The 16,816-nt window shown below is 33.2% G+C and overlaps 1 protein-coding gene and 1 long non-coding RNA gene across 3 annotated transcripts; one reads left to right on the forward strand and one right to left on the reverse strand.

Annotated features, from left to right (window-relative positions):
* Window positions 1-2,655: 2,655 nt before the first annotated feature.
* LOC128991014 (apolipoprotein D-like) lies at window positions 2,656-7,378 on the forward strand. Of its 2 annotated transcripts, none has more exons than XM_054413715.1 (6): window positions 2,656-2,833; window positions 3,995-4,123; window positions 4,464-4,600; window positions 5,695-5,792; window positions 6,268-6,366; window positions 7,166-7,378. In XM_054413715.1, the coding sequence occupies exons 1-6, from the start codon at window positions 2,828-2,830 to the stop codon at window positions 7,315-7,317; spliced, it is 621 nt and encodes a 206-aa protein (XP_054269690.1). In that variant the 5' UTR covers window positions 2,656-2,827; the 3' UTR covers window positions 7,318-7,378. The 2 variants fall into 2 exon arrangements, with proteins under 2 accessions (XP_054269690.1, XP_054269691.1); XM_054413716.1 differs by lacking the exon at window positions 2,656-2,833 and adding an exon at window positions 3,358-3,475.
* Window positions 7,379-8,020: 642 nt separating this feature from the next.
* Window positions 8,021-15,598, reverse strand: LOC128988387 (uncharacterized). Its single transcript, XR_008490371.1, has 3 exons — window positions 15,520-15,598; window positions 12,207-12,238; window positions 8,021-8,250 (listed from the first exon to the last, which is right to left on the reverse strand). It is a non-coding gene; the product is annotated as an uncharacterized LOC128988387 (long non-coding RNA).
* Window positions 15,599-16,816: the final 1,218 nt, after the last annotated feature.

A 16,816-nucleotide genomic window follows, 5' to 3' on the forward strand; every position in this document is an offset into this window, starting at 1 on the left:
AAGATTTGTACCATTTTGTTCAGAATATAAAGGACTATAACATACTAAATTTTTATCAAAATCGTACAAACCATTTTAGGGAAAATCCTATTTTTCAGTTATTTTATGGGGTTTTATGGGAAAATCTCCATTAAAAATCAAAATTTCTAAAAAATAAAAATAAAACTTTCAAAATTGTAAGAACTATAACATACTATGTTAAATCAAAACCGGATTTTTGTCTAAAATTCCATTTTTTGTTATTTTATGGGGTTTTTATGGGAAAATAACATAATTTACTATAACTTTTGAACCGTAATTTTTACAGAAATGGGATTTGTACCATTTTGTTCAGAATTTAAAGGGCTACAACATACTAAATTCTTATCAAAATCGTTCGAGCCATTTTTGAGAAAATCAAATTTTTCCAGTTTTTTATGGGTTTTTATGGGGAAATCCCCATTAAAAATCAAAATTTTAAAAAAATGAAAAAAACGCCTGGAGATACCATGGATTAGAACCTACATACCAAATTTCATCGAAATCGGACCACAGGTGTAGTCTCTAGCTCTGTACACATCCAGACACACAGACACACAGACACACACACACACAGACATCACTTCGAAAACCACTTTTTTGGGTCCAGGGGGACCCAAAACGAATATATCCACTCAAAACTCAAACTCGAAAATTTTGACGAAAACAATACTTTCTCCATATACTATGGTATAGGGGGAGAAAGTAAAAATGAACAAGAGTACATAAATCTAAAAGCCAAAAGAATTTAACAACAAAAATTGCTGAGCCAAATCAACAAAACTAAAGCGCAACAATAAGTAACAAACACAAGCAATGATAAACTTTTGATAAAGAAAATTCAACGTTAAGGTCTAAAGATACTGTCATTTGGAATGGAGTTTTAGGAGGAATGAGGGAAGGACTCCAAACAAGAATGAGAGTCACACACCACTAGACTACAGTCCCTAGTGGTTTAAATTACTTAAACAGCAATTTATTGTTAAGAGGACTGAACAAAATTTAAAAAGCGACGGGGGAAGGATTCTTGTGTATGCACATCCCACTTGCTACTGGAATTGAGGAATTGACAATATTTAATACATTCGAGTGACATACAATTAGTGACAGAGGCAGATTTAGGAGTTTTACTAAAGGAAAGAGGCATCCCAGATCATTTAATGTCGGAGTGCAGGAAATCTAGTTCTACGCTTTATTTTGTAGACGATTGTTTATAAAACACAAAACTAAGAGGATATTATTGTGTAGAGATTAGCCAACCTTGAACTTGGAGGTAATACAACTAAAACAAAGTAATAAAAAGTGACAGCACCTTGGAGGGATGACAAAAATATAAATATAAAGATGCCACTGTTTGGGCGCATAAAAAAATTGGGAATTAAGTAGCATCAATCTGTACTGGTCTGGTACATCATAAAAAAATGAACAAACCTTACACAAGCAGAACAACGGCCTGAAGCAGAGGTAAGCTGATCTGTTTGTTGACAACATTTTGTAGTGTTTGCACTTGCTAGTTGTCCTAGTACATAAATTATAATTCTTTACATTATAACCTATTGTGACTAAAAACTGAAGTTAAGAGTGTGTAACAATGTATTCGTTTAGCTTGCAGCAACCAGCCAATAATAAAATGTAGATACTGTACTAATCTTTGTTCGAAATTGGTTAATTTATCAACACCTTCTGTCCCTTTACAGTTTTATCAGATCTTTACTAAATATTTGAAGGTGATTTTGAAAACTTTTTCACAGAAATTAATTCTCATTTCATAATACATACTCTCTGTATATAACAATGGAAAATACTCATAATTGGTTGTTTATTTTTTCAACCAACCAACAAGGGAACCTTAACTAATCTATTTTCATTGAGAAATTGATTTTTGCTGATAGCAAATAAGATAAAACTAATCCAATTATCTGCTGACAGTTTCAGAAGCCAATGAAACATCTCAAACACTTCACATTTTCCCTAACCGTTTTTTTAAGAAAGTTATCTTAAGTTATCTTAGGAAGTTATCTTTTATCTTGATTTTAACTTATCTTGAATTTATATTATTACAAAATTATGTTGGAATTTTGTATTCAGCAAATCGACTGCTAAATATTAATTTTTATAGGCATATTGGGTATCAATTTAAAGCTCTTATCCTTTTGCAGGTTTGGATGATGGGAGTCTGTTTATCTATGATGATATTCCGTGAAAACCCTTCGTCCTATTATAGAATTTTAAAATTTAAGAGTTTGTGCTGAATTCTATTTTCAATCATCTGAACTACAGATGGCCAAGATACAATTTTGTATACATTCATACAAAAATGAGGTTATCCTTACAGTTGGTGATGCTTTAGTGAATTTATGTAAAATATTGTAATGTTATTTGTATAAAATAACCAAATTACATAATTTATTATTTGGCCATCATAATCACACCATGTAAGCAACTATGAATAATTATTCCTTCATTGTAAAAGGATGATTAATTTGCCTTGTGCATAGTACAAATACTCACATAGTTAATCGCTGGGATCTACTGTCTACTTCTGTGTAATCAGTGAAATAACCTTGCAGACTCATTGTCTGTGAGGTGTTAAGTTCACAATCAGCTGGGCAGGTTTGCTTCCACTGATTGCTGGAGAAAACAGCTGACTCACGAAGGATGCTGAGTAGTTCTGTGCTAGATGAGCAGTGAGCATTTCCTTCTAGAGTTGTTGTCATAACAGTCTGTGTTAACTAACTCTTCAGTTCCTGACTCCTCAGTGTAGGTTGGTTTTATTGCAGGTCAATTGAATTTAGAGAGGACTAAGAACATGACGGTATGTAAACAAAAACAATATACCTAACCTACCTTAAAGGTTTTCAAGACAAGCAATGTTTTTAGCTAAATTATTTTGGTATATAAAGCCAGTTTACTAAAATTGGGAAAGCTAAAGCTACTATTTTGGTCTATTTAATTATGAATCCCATAATTCGTAAAAGCTATAAATAAATTGGTAAATAATTTGTAAAAATAAACTTGTATAAATAAGTTCAATCAATTAAATGGATTTAAAGTATTTGCAGTTGGAGGAACAACGACCGGTTTATTAAATAATCTTTAGAATCAGATTGTATCTGAGGAAAATTTAAATTTAAAATACTGAGCAGACTGAGCTATTCAATGATGAATAGTCTGCTGCAAGATTCAATCAACAATGGTTTGAAATATAAAATATCAATTAGCGTTTTTTGGCTATAAACTTTGATAAGCTTACTAGCCAATACTAGTTTGTTTACACTGAGAAGTGTGTCATGACCTCCTATTTCAGGGCCGCTACTCTCTTTGTCACGACATATCATCAGGAAAATCATAGTCAAAATCCTTGTTACTATAATCAGGCAAACTTAGATATATTTTAGTCATATTTGTACACATTTTGAACATCATCTTGTAATTAAGGATACTCAAACACAACAAGGTAATACAAGTTTAAATTTCCATTTCTAAATACAACTACTATGTATAATGTATATCATTCAGTCAAAAGGTTGCTAGTTTGATCATGGAAAAAGTCATCTTTCAATCATTGTACTACAGAATGGAGTCAATTAAATTAAAATACAGCTTTGTAAAAAAATAATAGTGACTTTATACGACTCGAATGTTACTTGATGATTGAATATTGCTGTAGAATTTCTATTGAAATAATGCTGGTTTCTTGGTTAGTGCGTTAGTGCGTTAGTGTGTAACACTTCTGTCCTGAGAGTTTGGTGTTAAAATCCTGCTAATCACTGGTAGCAATATGCCATGTAATAATAACAATAGGTACTATCAAATTGTATAATTGTTCAAATTAGATCTCATGGTCCAATCTAGAAAAAAATGTATGAATCTCTAAAGTAAGGAGAAATTTCTCTGTGTTTGAGAACACCCTCCACTAAAGGCTTTAGAAAAAGGTTTTCTTCTGTTTTTAAATTTTAATTTTCTTATGTTACAGACAATGCGACTGACATTGTTGTTATCACTGGTTGTGGTGTTGTGTGGCGTCCAGCACAGCTTGGGTCAGCTGGTCAAGACGGGTCAATGTCCATCGGTCAGCGTAAAACAAGACTTTGATGTTAACAGGGTAAGTGAGTAGCTCATTACCTTAGACAATGCAATACTTTGAGAATGTTGACAATTTACCAAACACAGTTTTCACAATCTTTTCAATGTTTCAAGCTTCAAGCCGCTAACTATAGATCTTTCTGTTGGCTGCTTGATCATAGAACATTTATTGTTGAACTTTGATACATGGAGATAGTTTATTCTAGTGAAACCAATAGTTTCTTCATTCACCAACTTGTATTTCCTGCAGATAATGGATTTTGAAGCAGGTTGAAAAATAACTAACAACCCAAAATCCCTGTATACAGTATCAGGTTACAGTATCATAAGCTCAGCTGATACCGGTTATTACATTACAGTATCTGGGTACTTGGTACCAATATGCCACCTTCGGCACTCGGCTGTTCCAAGGTGAAGGTCGCTGTGTCACGGCTCGCTACACGCTAAACACCACTACTGGCGGCATTGATGTCTTCAACTCCCAGATACCAAAAGAGTAAGAGACCAATCAAACATTGTTACTGTACAAGGAAAACAAATCACCGTCAGGAAATCATTGTCTGATATTCTTGAGTCAAAAAGTTTCATAATGATCAAGCAAGTTCAAATGTGTCTTTCCAAACCCAAGCAACGTTATGAAATGAAAGTATTTGACTTTGGATACTGCAAGTTTATCATTACCAAATATGGTGGTTCAGCGGTCGTGTTTTGGGCTGAAAAGCCACTATCCAGACTGCTGATTGCTGGAGATCAGAGGGTCAGACTGCACCATAGCTTCACTGTGGTCACCATAAGCTTGCCAATGCTACTTATATTACAGTAATTCACTGGCCAGTAAGTTTATGGTGATGGGCAGCTGTGTTAAAAAAGAATACTTTTCATCCTGTTGTAAAAACTGAGTATTTCAAGTAATCATCCGCTGCTATAGTGAAAACTAAAAGGTAAATAGATCTTCAATACAGACAACAGATTTGCTATTTGCAAATTGTAGCATGCTTAAGATGACCATGCCCGTCCATGTTCTTTAGTTCTCTTTAAGTAAAATACATCTAGCTTGTTGTACAAGATGTAGATATTACCTATTTATACGTGCTTAGTTACGGTATCCAAAGTCAATGAAGTTAGACTTCCCCTAAATAGCTGAATCATTATCCACTGTTATGAGATAGAGAACAATCAGAGTACAGTCCACGAGAGTCTGCAGTTGAGGGAGGAGCCAATTTACCAGAAGACTTAAAAGGAGCCAATGAGGACTGTGCGTTGTTACCAAATCTAATATTACCAGCTGATTTGAAAGTATTGTTTATTAAATTTTAATTAGTGTCGAAAAGTAGTGAACGGGGTGCAGACTCGTGGCCCCTAGTGTAGTACCTAAATCAAAGTAGAGAAGTAAATGTTGCAACGTCACACTAATCCAGTCTTGGTATTGGCTGTCGCCAACTGCAGACTCTCATGGCCCCTAGTGTAGTACCTAAATCAAAGAGTTGCCGGTGCTCAACTTCAAGTAGCATGTTTAGGCCCCTACTTATAATTATAACTTGTAAGTACTATGGATAATATATAATGTAATATAAATGTTTCTTTTATCAGAGGAACCTTCCCATCAATGAGCAGTATCAAAGGTACAGCAGAGCTTGCAGATCCACATAATATAGAGGGCAAGTTAATAGTGACTTTCCCAGCTCCAGGTATGTTTAGGATGTTTTAAAAATGATCTTTATTATTATATGAGAAATGTCTTTAATTATTAACAGGTTAAAACTTAAATCAGTAGACTTATTATGAAAATAAATTATTCTAACTTAGTCATCCACATGCTGTTGTAAAATACTGTTTTGTTTCCTACTCCAACTATTCTTTCTTAGACAAAAAACTGAAAGTGCAACTTATTGTAAACAATTGTATCTTTTTTATCCCACCATCAACCAGCATAGAATGAAAAATATGAGATCGACAATATACCAGAAATGTCTACAGTAGCAAAAAATTAGAAAAAAGTAAAAAAACTGACTACAACTGCTCCATCTGCATTGGTTACTAAAGTAGTTACCAACACTAAGGTAGTTAACTAAAGTAGTACTTCAGTATATGGTAATGTTACCAATGTGATAAAATTGGTTTTGATTTGTCGCACCGTAGTGAGATACAGGTATAATGTTTCAGTTATCAGGTCTATAAGAGCTCCATATTGGGTGCTGGACACAGACTACGATTCCTTTGCGGTTGTGTATAGCTGTGTAGACGCCAGGTTAGCTCATGCACGTGAGTATATGAAAAAAAGTCACAATAATATAATTCTTACCAAGGACCCAAGGATAGGGTTCTGCAGGTTAAATATTGTTTAAGACCTATTAGAAAACTGTAATAGATAAAAACTTTGTTGTCTCAAATGTTGTACCAAAATCATCTTCCAACATAATAATGTGGTTTAAATAGTTTTCTCTCTTTTTTGTCACCACTTCTATCTATTTAACCATTATATAAATGCTGTTGCCAGGAGTGTACACTATGGTTGACTCATAAGAACAAAGTATACGTAACGTATAATCCTTAGTTGTATGCAAAATAAAACATTCAAGTCACATTGATCATAGCTTCTATTCTTCACGTACTGAGTGTAGCAACTTTTGTATTCATCTTTTGTAATTTGAGTCAATGTTTGAAAAAAATCTAAAAATCTAAAATCATTAGACAAGCTCTACAGTGACACCTACTTTATTGCTGGAAAAAATTACTACTATGTCAATGTTATCTAACAGACTGTTCATATTAGATAGTAACACAACACTGGGGTTTGGAACATTCCTTTATAAAAAAAGGAATACAATGCTAAAGGCACTGAACAAACAAAAAACAGATAAAGCCTCTTCTTAGGACTCTGAACCACTAAGTGATGGCATTATTAGTAGCCAAAAGATTGTGCAGTATTTGCTCCTGGGTATCCAAGACAGAAGAACCGTACCTACATGATTCAACCAGCCAAGCCCTATGAGGAGGTATGCTCTTATCGTAATATTCAAATTTCTTTTGTTTTTTATCAACAAGGATATGTTTTCTGTAGTTTCAGGATGGATCCTGACTAGAGTGCAGGACGTGGATCACTCTCCCCAGGACAAGGCGAGGTTGGAGGCTAAGGTAGCCGAGGTACTGACCGAGGCCAACCTACCGAGGTCCTTGTTCGTGATTACAGACCAAGGAAACTGTGACCGGTAGTGACCAGCAGAAATACTTCACCAACTTATCTCACTGTGCTCATTTTTATTTTGTTGAATAAAAAGGTATATTTTTACTGAATTATTTTCATTTGTCTTTGTTTACGATTTGTGATTTCATAATACTGCACACAAACTGTATTGTAGGATAATGTATCTTATTATTTAATTGGGTTGGAAAATTTTTACTGGTATCTTAAAGTTCATTTCTAGATGCAGTACCAGTAATAATTATAGAAGAAGCTCCCAGCATATTTTAAACACTATCGAGCTTAATTGTTGAAAATGTCTTATGTAATGTTTTACCATGTTTGGAAAGAGGAATACCCAAAATTACTAGACTAAATTATTGGGTTCAATCTCAACACTACCTACTTAAACCTTTTTTTCTAATTCCCATTTTATGTTTGATTCAAATAAGCTTACCCTCTTTGGAGTTGAATGAAAAATTATTGTTAAAATACTGATGTAAAATGCTATGAACCTAATCAGGTAGTTGGTTGGTGTATTGAATTTTGGTGCACTTTGGTGGAAAAGGGTATTTTTTTTATAATGACTAGCTGGCCCGACTGACGTCCTCCTGTCCTGAATGTGGTTTTATGTCAAATGCTCGTTCATTTTCAAATTGGGCTAGTTCGCATGGCTCAATCACGTGAATAATTAGTGACCTCTGGATAAACTAAAATTACTTTCAACCAAACACATTTTTATCAAGTACACATAACATTTATTTTCTTTCCTATCAACTTACATACAATAGCTAAAATTACAGGATATTGAGGAGTGCGTGGGTATGGCATGATGTAAGTGTTCAGGTTGCCTTTGGTAGAGGCGTTACACAGGCGCGTCTGGTACAAGCGGCGACTGTACCATCTAGATTGCACCTGCAGGTGTTACAATCCCTCATAAATGTCTTCCCAGGCTCGCAGGTGTTCTGAAATAAAACAAACACTCATGTACTAGAATACAACTTTCTGTCCAACCTATTTCATTGTAGTAAAAGTAGACATTGCAGTCCTATGTTCAAACCCTTTGCGGTCGAATGGCGAGTATAGGTCACCGCCCGCCATTTTCCCGACTGCTCAAAAATGGTGACTACAAAAAAAAAAAAAATCAAAAAATTAATAAAGTTTATTTTTGCAGTCGAATGGCGAGTATAGGTCACCAGGCGCCATTTTCCCGACTGCTCTAATGGCAAACTACACTCGGCGAAAAATTGGGAAAAATTCTTCCTCAAAGGGTTAAAGCTGTAGCTAGTTTTTTTTTATTAAAAATAATGTTAAATTTTTGCCACTGAGTGAGTGTGCTAATGTTGATTATTGAATGTCCTATACCCCAACTTTTTAACCGAGTCAAATTGAAGAGATTTCTTCATTGTAAACTACAGTATTCTATCTTTTATGCTAAATGAACTATGGTAATAAAACTAAGGGAGACAATACTTTTACTGAAATGGGGACCATACAGGGTAAGGTGTAACAAGAAAACCATGCCGTCTTGCAGCCGTTCACTACCACTGATCCAGAAGGTTGTGACGCCATGGCCACGTGTAAGTGGCGCATGTGGTTAAAGGTAAACTTTTACACTGCACGGTTATTTGCCGAGGGAGACATGCAAACATGATCAGCCGTTGCTCTGTTCATTGTTTACAATCTAGCTCTTCAATTTGACACTGTTTATGTTTATTGTGACTGTGTATGGTGTACATTAGTCTCACCATGGTCAGAACCCGTAAAACAGAGAAGAAACACGGCAAAAACCGTATAGGTCGCTCGGTCCCTTCTAAACAAGTAGACAAAACTTAAATATTAGGAACACTTCTTTGGAGACAGCCATGATATTTTAAATAAAAAGTTACAAAATGCCTATTAGTCCAGGCAAATTAGATCAAATATAGGGAGTGCTCCCCAAAAAATCGTCTAAAGCTGGAAAGTGTTTTAATACCTTTTGGGGGTCCCAAATAAGAGTCCTGTGAGTTTGCGACGGATTCTGATGTCTGCTTAAGTTTTGGGAGTCGAAAAACTATGAAAATCTTGCACTTTTTTCAGTTTTTCGCTTATACCTCCTAAATAACGAATCCTACGGAATATGTTGTTCGAAGGTCCCTTTTAGTACATTAAATTCTGCGTCGATTGGTGTTAAATACGTCAAAATCGGCCTTGCCGTTTAGCCGATGTAGCTTTTTAAAGTTAGGTCATTTTCATCAACATGGCCAAAAGTTGATTATTTGACCAGTTTTTGGCTTACAACTCCTAATTGACGTTTGCTATACAAAAATGCACGTGTAGTTAGTTTGGAAAAGACAAAATTCTGCGTGATATGTTTTTTTATCAATCAATAATGGTAATTGATTGCTACCTACTTTGTATGGTCGCCATTTCATTGAAAAAATTTAATATTAAATATTAATTTTAGTAAAATTTTCCAACTTTAACTTTAATATTTTTTCAATGAAATGGCGACAATACAAAGTAGGTAGCAATCAATTACCATTAATGATTGGTAAATAAACATATTACGCAGAATTTTGTCTTTTCCAAACTAACTACAGGTGCATTTTTGTATAGCAAGCGTCGATTAGGAGTTGTAAGCCGAAAACTGGTCAAATAATCATCTTTTGGCCATGTTGATGAAAATAACCTAACTTTAAAAAGCTACAGCGGCTAAACGGCTAGGCCGATTTTGACGTATTAAACACCAATCGACGCAAAATTTAATGTACTAAAAGAAACCTTCGCACAACATTTTCCGTAGGATTCGTTATTTAGGAGTTATAAGCGAAAATGTGAAAAAAGTGCAAGATTTTCATAGTTTTTCGACTCCCAAAACTTAAGCAGACGTCAGAATCCGTCTCAAACTTACAGGACTCTTATTTGGGACCCCCAAAAGGTATTAAAACACTTTCCAGCTTTAGACGATTTTTGGGAAGCATATGTCTAATTTGCCTGGGCTATATGTGTTAGGGCCTCCATCAAAGCATTTTTATATGCACGACTAAGACCCTCCGCACATTGGAGCGAGGCGAGGAGCAGGTGAGGTGCAGGGTAGGTGCAGGCGAGAGCGAGGTCTTTTTCGTGTCACCGCACATTGAAGCGAGGCGGGACAGAGGTTTACTAGCTTTGGTCCTACTATCGCGAGAAGTTGAAGATTCTTTGGACCTTTACTCATTCTGATTGTGAGTTTAATAATTTAGTTTGACTCTATTCGCTATCCGAAAAACGTAAAAAATGTTTTTGAAAACGTGATTACACGAAAAAAAAAATTAAGCCATGGAGAGTATGTTTTAACTACTGAACTGCCAGAGTAGTCTTTTAGAATATATTTTTGAGTGAACAAACAACAGTTTGATGATATCCATAACTTGATTAAAAGTGGCATTAGTGGGAAGGAATGCAAAGCTCAATAACTTAAAACCATCTGAATAAATGCTCCATTTATATATATATTTCACTTACAAACAACTAGAATCCCAACACAGGCGCGAGCGAGGTGCAGGAAAATGTATTCCAACTACAACGCCGCAGAGGCCTGACAGAGGCTGCAGCTGTGGAGGCTGCGCGCAGCCTCTGCTCAATGTGCGGTGCTCCATTTAAGTGTATTACAGAATCAGCCGCGCCTCGCCTGCACCTAGCCTCGCTCCAATGTGCGGCGGGCCTAAATCATGTCTTTTAATATTAGCTACTGATAATTTTATTTCATAAATATTAACCAACCATGTAAACATACATAATGATATTTAAACATTTTTTGTGGGCATTGTCAATCACAATTTAGTAAAAAAAAACATAGTTTTAATTACCACAACAAAACTTTGTATAGTGGCTTGTATTTTTCTAAGATTTATGGAATATGTGAATAAATCTACATGAAACCTCTAGTGTTTATCGATAAACAGTTTTAACTAGAAAACCTCTCTTAGAAATGGAACATTAAAATTATTTAGGTTAAATAGGGAATGTTACGCTATATGACTACTTTAAATACCCCCGCCGCAGCAAACCTGCAGACTAAGCGAATTTCCATTAACCTGATTGGATTTACACTAAAATGCCTTCATGAAAATAGCACATTTATTTCCTATTTAAATAGAATTAGTTTAACGAGTACTTAGGTTTGCTGCAACAGGGAGGGTAAAAAAGATTTTTTGTATAAAATGATAATAGTTTAGTAAGAAATAAAAGTATTTTCCAAAATCAATCAAAATATTTTCATAAACAAGCAAACTACAACAGTTGACTTATTCTCCATAAGAATAACATGGGAATTTTAAAATTACAATTTTTTTGAATTTTCTCCGTAACAATTAAGCGCATAATAACGCTTCAATATACTAAATTATTTGTTTTTTTAAGCTCTACAAAATGGTTTAAAAAGAAATTGTGAAATTTTTTGTTTTTAGGGTCAAAAATGGGAAAACCCTATTTTTACCCCATAAAACCCCCCATAAACCCCCGTTCCCATAGTCCGATCATGCTGGTTCGCGAACTCGTTCAAGTTTATCCCGCCTTACACCTTCAAACCAAATTTTATCAAAATCGGACAAAAATTACTCAAGTTATCGTGCGGATGGACACATATATATATATATATATATGTATATATATATATATATATATATATATATATATATATATATATATATATATAGATATATAAAAATTTGAACGAATGGTGTTTTTGGCCTCTGGGGACATCAAAATGAAAAAGTAAATCGGTCCCGGGCTTAGGTCTTACCATGAGACCTACGGTAATAGCTACTTCCCTATAGGGAAATTCGCTAAAAAGGCATGTGTTGACATTATTAGCTATACTGTACCCTAAATTAATTAGTTAAGCCTTAATTAATTAATTAAATGTAAAAATTATCTTCAAGATTGGCTACTTCTTTACCTGTTTGACTACTTTCAAATCATCAGCATTGCCTGTAACAGTAAAATAAATTAAGATGTTTCCTATTATTTTACCTTAAGTAAGTGGTAAGTGTAGCTATTTAAAAAATAAAGTATAGTCAGATCTAAATAATATGTTATCAATATTACTTTTCAGTGGGTTTATTTTATTTTCTTATAATAGAAGAAAATAAAATAAACCCACTGATAAAGTAATATATTTGACTTTAGAAGAATAACAAAAACAAACTAAGGAGGTCTCTAATGATAACCTTCAAAAGCAATGACCCTTTAATTTAAATGTAAATAAAGCAGTTCAGCATTCTTTATAATTTATTTTGATTACATAATAATTACAAAATACCCCCGCCGCAGCAAACCTGCAGACTAAGCGAATTTCAACTTGTCTGATTATATTTCTACTAAAATATTTCCATAAATAAGACATAGGTTATTTATTCCCTATTTAAATAACATTAGATTTAACGAGTGCTTAGGTTTGCTGCTACGGGGAGGGTAAAAAGTGTTTTTTGACCATAAGTCAATAGTATAGGATGAAATAAATAAATTTGCATAATGTTATCAATATATATCCATAAACAAGTAAAGTACAACAATTTTCATTTTCTCCATAAGAATAACATGGGAATTTTAAATTACACTATTTTTGAATTTTCTCCGTGACAGTTAGGCATACAACAGGGCTTCAAAATACTAAATTATTTCTTTTTTTAATCTCTACAAAACGGTTTAGAAAGAAATTGCAAATTTTTTTGTATTTAGGGTCAAAAATGGAAAAAACCCATTTTTACCCCATAAACCCCCCCATAAACCCCTGTTCCCATGGTCTGATTATGCTGGATCGCGAACTCGTTCGAATAAATGTAGGTTTACACGTTTGTACCAAATTTCATCAAAATCTGATCATTTTTGCTCGAGTTATCGCGCTAACGGACACATATATATATATATATATACAATTGTTTAGATAAAGGGCTACTATTATAAATAATGAAGAAAGCATATATTACTCGATGTAAAGAACATGTATACCAACATTCCTATTTTACCAACTATTAAGATTCTTAAAGAAACATTAACCCAAAGCAAAACCTTGTCAAAAAATGAAATAGAAGATATAGTAAAACTTACAAAAATTGCAACGAGTCAAAATTACTTCAAATTTGATTCATCATACTACATACAAAAAGAAGGACTTGCCATGGGATCTCCACTTTCAGGACTATTGGCAGACATTTATATGCATAATATGGAATCCAAGAAAATTATTAATGAAATTAATCCATTCTACAATAAAATAAAATATTGGTTCAGATATGTCGATGACATAATATGTCTATTTGAAGGTACGGAAGAAGAATCAAAAAGACGTTTAAACTATATCAACTCCTTATCAAACACGATACAATTCTCTCAAGAGATACAAGAGAACAAAATAAATTTCCTAGACGTGACGATTTCAAAGGAAAATAGATCTCATAACTTTGAAATTTATAGAAAACCAACTACAAGTGACTGTATAATACCAGCAGACTCAAATCACCCGTGGGAACAAAAGATGTCTACATTCCACGCATTAACAAATAGGTTGATCAATATCCCGATGAACAAAACTAATTTCATAAAAGAAAAGAATCTAATTAAATACTTGGCATTTAAAAATGGATACAACCCTAGAATGATAGAAAATATGATTAAGAAAAAACAAATGAAAAAGAAGAACAAAATTGTAACAGAAAAACAAAAGAATGATTTTATTTGTGTTCCATATAATAGTAAATTCAATAGGGCAATCAGGAAAACATTCAAAAATTCTAAATTAAATGTAAGTTACCGAACCAAAAACAACGCATTAGAAGTAATTAATAAAAGAGCCACAAAAGATAACAACCAAGTTGTAACATCAAAATATGAAAACTCCGGTATTTATAAAATTAAATGTTCAGATTGTGAAAAGTATTACATTGGACAGACAGGAAGGTCGTTCAATTGTAGATATAAAGAACATGTACAAGCCTTTAAATCAAAGAATGTGACTAGTATGAAAAGTAATGTAGCAGAACACATGCTTAATGAGAATCATAAATTCACTAAAATAGAAACAGATATGACAGTTTTAGACTATGGATCAAAAGGAAATAAATTAGATACAAAAGAAGAATATCATATATACTGCAGCTACAAGAATGATCCAACAAATATAATCAATACGATGCAAGTTAAGAAACAAAATCCTATATATGAAAAAATTTTAAAATTAAAGAATATTTAACACAAACATCAAGAGGAGGATAAATTAAACAACCATAATAAAATTTTATATATAAATATGACAAAATTCCATGACCAAAGATTATTTTACTATACATTTTAAGAAAAAAGAAAATCATATGTAAAGATCATCACATGATGTTTATTTGTTAATTAATTTGTTTGTGTTTGAAGTGAGGTTAAATGTTACTCTTGTAAATGGCCTAAAGGTCGAAACATGTAGAGTTTTAAAAATAAAAATAATTTCAGGGTACTGAGTTAATATGCTTTCTTCATTATAAATATATATATATATATATATATATATAAGAATTTGAACGGATGGTGTTTTTGGTCTCTAGGGACCTCAAAACGAAAAAAAAATCGGTCCCGCGTCCAGGTCTTACCATGAGTACTACGGTAATAGCTTATTCCCTATATGGGAAATTCGCTAATATTCCCTATATATGGGAAATTCGCTAAAACACAATTTTCTGCTATTTTCCGTAAAACTTGTTAAAATTTACTATACTAATAATAAACAAAAATGTGTCAAAGTGCAATAATGAAACAAACAAATTATTTGTTTTTTAAAGGTACGCAAAGGTAAATTATAGTTCCATAAGTCCAATGTTTAATTTTTAAATTCATAATTTAAACTGTTTGTATATGCATATACAATTCCTACACTGTCTTGTATCTGGATACAACTGTGGAGGAATTGTACAAGCAGCATTTTCAAACATTGATTAAAAAAAACTTAATAATGAAAAAGTGCTCCAAAGAAAAGTTAAATTGCATATCTATAGATTATCTATATGCATCATCATCTAAAGAGAAAGATAATGTTATAATGTCTTCAAACAAACCTACATACGGTGAATTACACGGAGGAATACAAAATTAATTAGTTACAAATACAAATAATATATAACAGAAAACAATTTGACAAGTGATACACAATTGAAAAGATTCAAATTATGAACTTCAAACCAAGTTCAGCATCTCTAAGAGGTAAGGTATTCTGATTGAATAATTCTTACCTTCATGTATACAGGAGATTGCCAAGAAGCAAAGCATCACTAAGATACAAGTGGTCTTCATTGTTTCTGACAGTATAATGTCAGAATCAACTGGATCCAAACAAGGTTATCTCTAGGTCAAAAGAGAGTGAAACTGGTTTGCACAGTAGCTAAGATTAATAATTAGTTACCTTATCAATGTAAACTCTATTGGTAGTGTAATAAATTAGAATCAGTTTATACATTTTGAAGGTACTGAAAAATTATATAAAATAAATATTTTTTTGATTGGGTAAAGCAATCTGACACATACTATCTCCCATAAGCTTGTCCTCAACCTTTCATGGGTAAGCAGTGGGAGTCACTATGATAATTTTGTAGGAAAAATAAAAAAGTTGCAATAACCTTTGAACCGTAATTGTTAAAGCAACAGGGGGTTGCACTATTTTGTTTATAATTATAAGGTCCATACCAAATTAGTTTTAATCAAAACAGGCTATTTTCCTAAAATCCAATTTTTGGGGTTTTTATGGGAAAATAACATAAGCTGCAATAACTTTGGAACCATATTTTTTACGAAAATGGGGTTTGAACAATTTTGTTTAGAATTTAAAGGACAATAACATAATATATTTTTATCAAAATAGTTCTGACCATTTTCGAGAGAATCAGATTTTTCAGTTATTTTATGGGAAAATCCCGATTACAAAAAAAAATTTTAAAAAAAACACGAGATACCATAAATTTAGTGCCTACTTCCAAAATTTAAAATTCCCATCTTATTCTTATGGAGAATATTGTAAAATGTTTTAGTTTGCTTATTTATGGAGTATTTTGATCAAACTTGGCAAATGTATTTATTTTATACTAAGCTACTAATATTTTACTAAAAAACACACTTATTAGCCTCCCTGTAGCAGCAAACCTAGGTACTCATTATACCTAATCTATATATTAATTTGAAACTGTTTTTCTTTGTCACAGCTATTTTGAGAGAACGGCTGGGCGGTGAAACTCGGTAGAGGTGTCTAAAGAAAGGTCCTGGTCTGTAGATGAGCCATCAAAAGAGAAACATGGAGAATTCCCTCGGGGCTCTGCCCCAGTGGCCTTTAAATTCCCATCCCATGTTATTCTTATGGAGGAAAAACGGGGTTTTGTCACAGCTAATTACAGAGAACGGCTGGGCGTAGAAACTCGGTAGGGGTCTCTAAAGAAAGGTCTTAGTCTGTAGATGAGCCATCAAAAGAGAAACGAGGTAAATTCCCTTGGGGATCTGCCCCAGAGGCCTTTGAAGTTCCCTCTTCAGATTTGTTTACAT

This window comes from Macrosteles quadrilineatus, unplaced genomic scaffold (assembly GCF_028750875.1).
Source record: "Macrosteles quadrilineatus isolate MER2022 unplaced genomic scaffold, UCM_ALF_1.0 Scaffold_3__2_contigs__length_128488019, whole genome shotgun sequence".
Lineage (NCBI taxonomy): Eukaryota > Metazoa > Arthropoda > Insecta > Hemiptera > Cicadellidae > Macrosteles > Macrosteles quadrilineatus.